The 8186-nt window shown below is 49.6% G+C and overlaps 1 protein-coding gene across 2 annotated transcripts; it reads right to left on the reverse strand.

Annotated features, from left to right (window-relative positions):
- Positions 1–2490: 2490 nt before the first annotated feature.
- POLR3D (RNA polymerase III subunit D) lies at positions 2491–7582 on the reverse strand. 2 transcript variants are annotated; one of them, XM_039243817.1, is made up of 9 exons: positions 7499–7582; positions 7074–7243; positions 6048–6091; positions 5272–5423; positions 4988–5112; positions 4634–4802; positions 3977–4242; positions 3388–3540; positions 2491–3287 (listed from the first exon to the last, which is right to left on the reverse strand). In XM_039243817.1, the coding sequence occupies exons 2-9, from the start codon at positions 7236–7238 to the stop codon at positions 3165–3167; spliced, it is 1197 nt and encodes a 398-aa protein (XP_039099748.1). In that variant the 5' UTR covers positions 7239–7243; positions 7499–7582; the 3' UTR covers positions 2491–3164. The 2 variants fall into 2 exon arrangements, with proteins under 2 accessions (XP_039099748.1, XP_039099747.1); XM_039243816.1 differs by having other exon boundaries at positions 7450–7579.
- Between the last annotated feature and the right edge of the window lie 604 nt (positions 7583–8186).

Genomic DNA, 8186 nt, shown 5'->3' on the forward strand with positions numbered 1-8186 from the left:
CACACTTGTGCCAATCTCATTCTGCAAGACACATTTTTCCATCTGGCAACAAATAAATCCTTTATGGTGTTTGCTTCGGCAGCACATATACAAATAAATGCCTTATGTTCATGTGATTGAAAAACGACCCTATTAAAAGTCTACTATGACCTCGTTTTTATAGAAAATGAGTAAGTTTTTATAGAAAACTGAGCTTAGGGAGGTAAGCAATTTTCCCCAAAGTTCCTGGTGGAACTGGATTCAAACCAACCCTGACTCTAAAGCCCACACTGTGTCACTTACAGTTAAAAAATGAACAAGTCTATAGCTCTCTCTTTTATAATCATAACAAAATGCCTACATGCAGATACAGGTAGTAATAAATTTGCATGCATTTACAAACACACATATGAATTTGGCTTTAGGCTTTTTACTCCCCTTATTTGCATGTATAGTAGAAATGTATGCTTCAGAGGCTTGGTCAAGAAAGTAGACTTGGGGGGCGCCTGGGTGGCTCAGTCGGTTCAATGTTTGACTTCGGCTCAGGTCACGATCTCACGGTTCGTGGGTTCGAGGCCCGTGTCGGGATCTGTGCTGACGGCTCAGAGCCTGAAGCCTGCTTGGGGATTCTGTGTCTCCCTCTCTCTCTGCCCTTCTCCCACTTGTGCTCTCTCAAAAAAAAATAAACACTAAAAAAAAATTTTTTTTTTGAAAAGAAAGTAGACTTGGGGTGCTTGGGTGGCTCAGTTGGTTGTGCATCCCACTTTTGATTTCGGCTCAGGTCATGATCCCAGGGTCATGGGATTGGGCCTGTGTCAGGCTCTGTGCTGAATGTGCAGTCTGCTTGGGATTCTCCCTCTCCAACTGCCCCTCTCTCTCGCTTGCACATGCTCTCTAAAATTTAAAAAGACAAAACAAAAACAGACTTGCTTCATGTTTTTTCCACACTTTCACTGATGACCGCCATTTTGTGTATCAGGGATATAGAGACTGCTCATGGGGACTCTGATGCAGGATCATAGTATTCAATCCCCAAGATACTTGAAATGGAGAATGTGAAAGTGGTACATGCTCTTCCTCAAGCTTTCTTAGAAGTCAAAGAGCTAAAGACTACAAGATACCAAACAGCTAAGGAGGCAGCCCCTTTGAGTTAGCCCAGTAACTCAAAGCAGAAGACTATTTTTGAACCAAAGAACAGAAGAAAAACAGAGGATTACAATATAGGCCCACCAGCAGTGCATTAGCTATCTAAAAGAAGGCAGCACTTAAGTCCAGAGAACAAAAACTCAGCATTATACGAAACAGAACTTCCACAGTACATACCTCCACAGAAGACTTCTGTCCCATATAACGAGACCAGAACAACACTACTGACAGAGCTCACATGACCTCTTAGCTACAGAAGGAGAAATGTTCAATTACCCCTCATAGCTTCTGGCTAGGCAGTTTGAGGGGCTCAGCACAGGAAAACCCCAGCTCTCATGAATAAAAAACAGACTTGAGGGACAGAAAGGTGAGACCAAAGGAAGGCATATCAATCCAAAACCTCTGGAGCCACCAGAAGTCAGGAGGAGGCACTCTATGAGCCTGTGTGGCCCACTGCTATTCCAGAGGTGGTTGGCTAAACTCACAACCTGGGACCACAACGTCACCCAAAGGTAAGTGTATGGTGCTGGAAGGAGTCTCTGACTTTACCCCTGGTAGAACCTACAGCTAGCATCTCACCACAGTGAAAAGGGAGCTGTGACATCAGCATCTAACAGCCACAGACACTGCTGCCTTCCCTAACCCCAAAGACGGAACCAGAGAAAAAAACCTGGCACCTGTCAACAAGGGATGAGGGAAGAGAAGCAGCTCCTCCGAGAACACACTGGAAGGATCAAGAGTGTGATAACCTAGTAAAAGAACAAGATCACAGACCCATGAACTCAAAGGCCATTGTGGCCAGCTGGGCTTGAGATGCAGACCTGGTGATGGCAGGACAGGAGGCAGAGAGTGGCCTGTCAAATTCAAGGCTTTGAAGTGGAAGGTCATCTGTCAAGTGCCAAAGAGGCGGCTCTTCAATAAATCCCTAATTTCTGTCTTATCAGAGGTTGTTTTCAGCAGTATTTGAGTGTGGTTTTAATTCTCTGAGTGGTCACAGGATTCTGTTGGGAATATTTAAATGGAAGTTAAAAGAGTACTGCTACTTATTGGAGGAGCTGGGGGGAGATGGGGGAGAAGTCCTAGGACCACAATGTCATGCAAAGGCAAGCGTAGGGTGCTGGGAGGAGTCTCTGACTTCACCTCTGGTAGAACCTACAGCTCATACTTCACCACAGTGAACAGGCAGCACTTGACTAACAGTACGCAGGAGAAAATGGGCAGAGAAGGGCCTGAACCTATACCTTCAGAGCATCACGCCCAGGGGGACAGGAAGTACAGCCAGAAGGCAGGGACACAGCAGCTCTATTCACTTCTCTCAAGAGATTCTTGGAACCTCTATTTTGTTTGAAAACAGACTCAGGCAAAGGGAAGGGAAGCTAACATTTATTGAGTGCCTACTGTGTATATCTGGCCTTGTGCAAGGAATTTTCATCTACAACATTCCATTTAATCCTCACACCAACCCTGTGAGGTAGGTATTATCCTCATTTTTGTCCCATGAGGAATATGAGGCTCAGAAAGGTTAGGTAGTTTGTCCAAGGTCACACAGCTAGTAACTGATGGAGCTGGGACTGAGCGCGGAGTCCCAGACTCAAAAATTCCCTGCTCTCTCTCCAACACTGCTTCTTGGGAAGGAGGAGGGAGCAAAAGCAGCAGCAGTCTTTATGCTTCCTACCCTGAGAACAAGACAGTCAGCAAGAGAAGGAGCCTGGGCTTTCCCACAGACTGTCCCCTCTCTACCTGGGGAGGGTGCAGTCCTTTGAAGAGATAAGACATAAATATAAAAATAAATAGAAGAGACAAGCCCCTCAGCAGCGAGGATGTGCAGGATCCATGCTGTGGGAAGGCCACTGTGCCATTCACAGCTGCTGTGGGAGGGAGCCACGTGGGCCCTGTGGAGAAAACTGGGACAATGGCCGCCAAAGGCTGGAGTGGGTGGGCTAAACAGGCCCCTTCTGGGTCGCACAGATTTGAGAACAAAACGTCTGGAGCAGGCAGCAGCCGTGGGCACAGTCACCATCATCCTCCATCTGCTCATTTTACCGGTGTTTGTGATCCAAGAGGGACTCAAAATCGGGGGAACATACAAGTTTGTGCTTTATGTGTCCCAGGACTGTCATCTCACCGGTCCTGCTGTCTCCAAGGCCCACGGACACCAGCTCCTGCCAACCAACAGAGACAGTGTGGAGAAACAAACCAAACAGCTCATTACTCAGTGCTGTGAATCTCACATGATAATCCCCAAACCCTACAAGCTCTCACCTGCAGAAAGGAGCAGGCGGTTCCCATCGTTACATCTAAAGTCACCTTGCCCAGGAGGAGCTGCACCTTCCCTGACTTGCGGATGAGCAGCTTGCCAACCTGACCCTCTGTCAGGTCAGCCAGGGTACAAGCATTCTCCGCCAGCCGGGCTTCCTGTGGAGAGAATCGGGAGATGGGCACTGGGTAAGGAGCCGCTTCCTCCATTCTTCATGGATGAAACCTTTTCCGAAGGAAGGCAGCAGCAGCGAAGGTTAGAATGAGCTCCTCAAGAGGGCCTTTTCCCAAGGCTGCCTGCCATTGGCTGAACGATAAAACCCAAAGCAAACAGATAAGCAAATGGACAAAATATTGATAACTGCTGACATTTTCTCATTTGTGTATGTTTAAAATATTTCATTGTAAAAAGTAAACACACATAATTGGCGTTGAAGTAAAGAGCCCCAAGCCCCTCACGGGTAGAAAGAACAAATGTGTTATTTTGGCATTTCAGCTTGGGTGGCACACTTTTGCTTCCCGAACAGGTCATTGCCTCCCTTCCTGCCCCGCCCCCCCGCCCCTGCATTTTCACAGAACTCATTCCTGAGCATACCCGGTCTTTCTCCTGCTTTATCACCACCATCTGTCCATCCTCGCTCTGCACCTCGGTCTTGATAGGCTTGATGTCCTGAGTAGGCGGCTGGCCAGGGAGTGTGTCTGGCAGCTGAAGAAACAGCAACTCTTCATCCTGGGTGAGGCTCAGCTCCCTGAGCAGTTCTGCCACAGATACGTCCTTTGGAAGGCCCGGGGTCTTTCTAGCTGTTCTGGGAGGAGCCTTCATCTTGGCCTCCTCCTCCTCATCCCGGGGCTCCTCTTTCACTGCCCAAGATAACAAATGAAAGAGCTATCAAGTGGCCACCCTGTGTGTCATCTCACTGTACCCATCCCTTCATCCTCATCTGCTTCACTGTCACTCAGCTAGGAAGCTTGAGGGAATCACTGGTTATGAAGAAGGATCCAGGAGTTGTATGACTTACCTCAAAAGGATTATCTGAGGCTGACCCACAGATCCACGGCAGCATGAACCCTCTGAGAGTGAGAACTTACAGTATCTGTTCAGGTCATGCATTTTATAGTTAGAATGTGGGGAAGGGGGCGCTGCTTATTAGTCTGGGAGCTTCATTCCTAGGGAGGATTCAGGTAGGCAGGGGGCGGCGGGGGTGGGGGGATCCACAGGAAAGGAGATGAGACATTAATGGACACAGAGTACCTTTCACAGCAGGTACGTCCACCTCCATGTCCTCTTCCTTGGGGCCACCCAGCCAAGGTTTAACATCTGGTTCTTCATTCTCTTCCTTGAAAAGCCATCCTGAGTGAGCCAGTGGCAGCTGAACAGGCATGTTTCGAGTGTCATTCCTCAGCCCAGGGTCATCAATGAACTACCAGAGAAGAGACAAGGGGTCACATGGTCTGACTAGCATACATGCAGGTGGACTGCGGCCCACCTCAGCCTTTTCTAACTGAAGATTCCTGCTGCTCACAGGCTTCCAGGACATTAGAGAGTTCTTCTGCCACCAAGCCTGGCTCCCCAGAAGCCCATTCCTCCCAGCCTGCCGGTACCTACATCATCCTTCTCCAGCATGCGCAGGATCTGTTTTGTTTCTTCATCTGTCTCCCTCTTCTCTTTTTTGATGTTGATGATATGAGAGGGCCCCATGTCTGACACATCCACTGTCTTATCCCAGTTCCCTGTGGGAAATCACTCGGTTCACCAAGGGTATGGAAGAAGCCAAGAGCAAGGAAAACTAAACTAGGAGCAAGGACATTTTATTGCCCTTGCCCTTCTCTCAGGAAGTCTGAACTGAAATCCACTGATTCCTTCCTCCCGGAACCCCAGCAGCTTGGTACCCTTTTTCTTCATCATTTCAGCGGGGCCCTGCTCAAAGATGGAGTGGGACTGGATCACTTCCGGGCGGCCCCGTCCCCTTCCATGCCCGTCTCGCTGCCGGTCTCTATCCCTGTCACGCTTTTCCTTCTTTATGGTTACTTCTTCCTTGGGCCTGGAAAAGAAAATGGATTAAGGAAAACTGTTCACTCACTCCACCTCAAAGAACTGGTCTCACTCTCTCATACCACTCTACTCCTCTACCTGAGTGGAGAACTAATGAGCCAATAACTATATCGGAAGCAGAACCCAATCCTAAGTCTGGCACCTTTTCTACTTCCTTGATGGGGCAGCAATCTTTCAGTTTGCTTTGCTTTACCTTCTTGCTTGAGAAGAACTATATTAGAACTACGACTCAAAAGTTGAATTACAGAGACTACCCCCAATATGGACTTCTTAGTACTGCCTAAAAGCAAAAGGTTATAATACAAAAGAACGTAAGTGAAAACCTGGTACTTCTTTGTCTAAACTAATGGCTCTCAACTCTGGCTATAAAAGATAATCACAGTTTCATTGCAAAAAAGTTAATAACCATTTCTAGAGATGGACTTCTAGGCTTCAGTATTTTTTTAAAACCTGCACATTAGAAATATCTGGGAGCCAGCGCTGAAAGTCACCAGTGAAAAAAACTAAATACACACATTTAGATGTCTGAGCCACATACCTAGTTACTTCCCAAAAGTCTGAAATTCAGAGCAAGTAAATAAGGAGAAAGTTTTTAGAAGGCCCAGCTACTTACTCTTCCTTGATTTTCCGACTGATGATATTTGGGGTGAAGGTTTTCTGAAAGTAAAATATGGGAGTCACTGATTTGGTAAGTTCTGATCCCAAAGTACAGAGAAAAATGAAAACTCTCAAAGAGCATCTTGTATGGGCCAAGACTACCACTCTACATTCCACACTGTTGCCAGTGATTTACAGAGACAGACATGTGCTTTAAGAAGGAGGAACATCATGCCATGATAACAGGGGGCTTACAGAACAGGGTACCAAAATCCATTGAGCTAGCAGCCTCAGATTCTGCCGTCTGAAAAGAGAGCCCTTGGGATTTCTAAAACTTATTTATCTAACCTCACTTCTTGTCCTCAGACAGCTTTACCATTGATTGTGCTACCACTGAGTATCACAGGAAAGAGGTGTAGCAGCAAGGCTCAAGTAGGAAGTAGGCCAGCACTCACAGATGATAGAGTTAGACTGCCACTAGCATTTCCCAATGCAAACAAGTCTTCCAAAACTGGCTGCTTTATGCTTGTTATCCACCCACCTCCTAATTTCAGGGGTATCCCTATATCTAGTCATAAACACAACAAAAAAAGTCACAGAGCCTCTTAGGCTATGCCTAGGATTCATTACACTCTAGATCAGAGTTGGCCCATTAGGATCGAAACTCTAAACTCTAATACTTGAAGCTCTAAAACTGCAGGGAAAATTTACGCCTGCTGGCTTTCATGGGTTTCTTAAAAGTGTCTAAAACATATAAAAGAAAGATAAATAAACAATGCTCAAGTTGCTTGGGAACCAATTAGTATTCTCAGCCCTTCAGCCACCTCTGAGAACCACGTCAACATCCTTTACCCAGTATCTAGACTTAAAGGTAGGGCAGGCTCCCTAGAATTTGTTGGCCAAAATCTGGGTACAAGATTTGTTAGGCCCCAAGCCACACCTGGCACAAGGTGGGCCCTACGTGAACATCGGCCGAACCCCAGGTCCTGGAATTCGGGACCAGACAGTAGTTGGGTTTCTTTAGAAAGGTGCCGTCGGGTACCTTCTTAACTCCTCCGAGGGTGAGGTCCCTGGAGCGGATGGAGGGAAGACGACCTGGGGTAAGTGGAGGCGCCGGCCTCCGCCCGATAAGACCCCTGGCCCCAGAGAGGAGGGGTCGAGGTCCTCCCGGACCACTCGGCTCGCCTGCGGCGTTTCCTTGCGACATGTTGCCTGAGAGAAAAGGAGGAAAGGGGCTGTAAAGTCACTAGAGGGGGCGGACACGCGGACCCTGGGCGGAACCCCGCCCACGTGGTCTCCCGCCCCCCAGTCAGTGCGTCCCTCCCTTTCCACGTGGCAAAACTCCCCGGACCACCCACTTAGAGCGCTTGGCGAGCCCTCTGCCCAGGACCCCGGTCAGGCACGAGGCAGAGACGCACCCCAGCGCCCCCGTGCTGTGGCTCCACACCAGGCGCGTCCCGACTTCACCTCCGACGCGGCCCGCAGCCGGCCCTCAGTCTCTTCGCCCGGCGGAAGTCTGCGTGGCAGGACCCGGGCGCCGCCATCTTGCCGCGGGGCGGAAGTGAGGTCGGTGGGCGGGGCCGGGCCACAGTATTTATCCGGCGGCGCCTCGCTCCCCTCCGCCTTCTCTTCCCGGTTCTTCCCGGAGTCGGGAAAAGCTGGGTTGAGAGGGCGAAAAAGGAAGAGGGGTCTAGGTTACCCTGCGGTGCAGCGCTCGGGGGTCTTGGCGCGGGCGAGTGGATAGAGGCGTCCAGCTAGGGGTCTGGGGGTCTTGGCCCCAGAACGACCTAATACAGGGATTCGCCGTGGTGGAGCCTCTGGGAGTAGTGGGGTCGCGGCTCCGGACCCCGCGAGGGGCCGAGAGCGAGATCCGGACCCTGGGTCGAGGATCCCTGGGTCGGGGCGAGTTGGCGGCTGCGCCCTCGATGATGACCTTGGAGTGGTCATTGTACTCTGGGCTGCAGCCTCGCCCTCGCTCGGGGCGGGGAGGCGGGGGGTCCCTTCCCTGGGGGTGGGGGGTGGGGTCCTGTAGACGGGGCTGTGGGCTCAGCCCTAGGGCAGCTGTGGCGGACTCTTGTTCCAAGCCCAGAACCTGAAAAACGAAGTCTGATCGACTAGGAGGCAAGAGTTTAAAGAACTTTTATGATGACTCCGA

The sequence above is a fragment of the Hyaena hyaena genome, unplaced genomic scaffold (assembly GCF_003009895.1).
Source record: "Hyaena hyaena isolate Hyena2069 unplaced genomic scaffold, ASM300989v1 scaffold_230, whole genome shotgun sequence".
NCBI classification, from domain to species: domain Eukaryota; kingdom Metazoa; phylum Chordata; class Mammalia; order Carnivora; family Hyaenidae; genus Hyaena; species Hyaena hyaena.

Bases quoted from the DNA above. Each gene is read 5' to 3' on its own strand.
- POLR3D (XM_039243817.1), bottom strand. From the start codon at position 7,238: ATGTCGCAAGGAAACGCCGCAGGCGAGCCGAGTGGTCCGGGAGGACCT. The intron at 6,092-7,073 runs GTACCCGACGGC...TTTTACTTTCAG, and splicing joins CCCTCGGAGGAGTTAAGAAG to AAAACCTTCACCCCAAATAT. The intron at 5,424-6,047 runs GTAAGTAGCTGG...TTTCTTTTCCAG, and splicing joins AGTCGGAAAATCAAGGAAGA to GCCCAAGGAAGAAGTAACCA.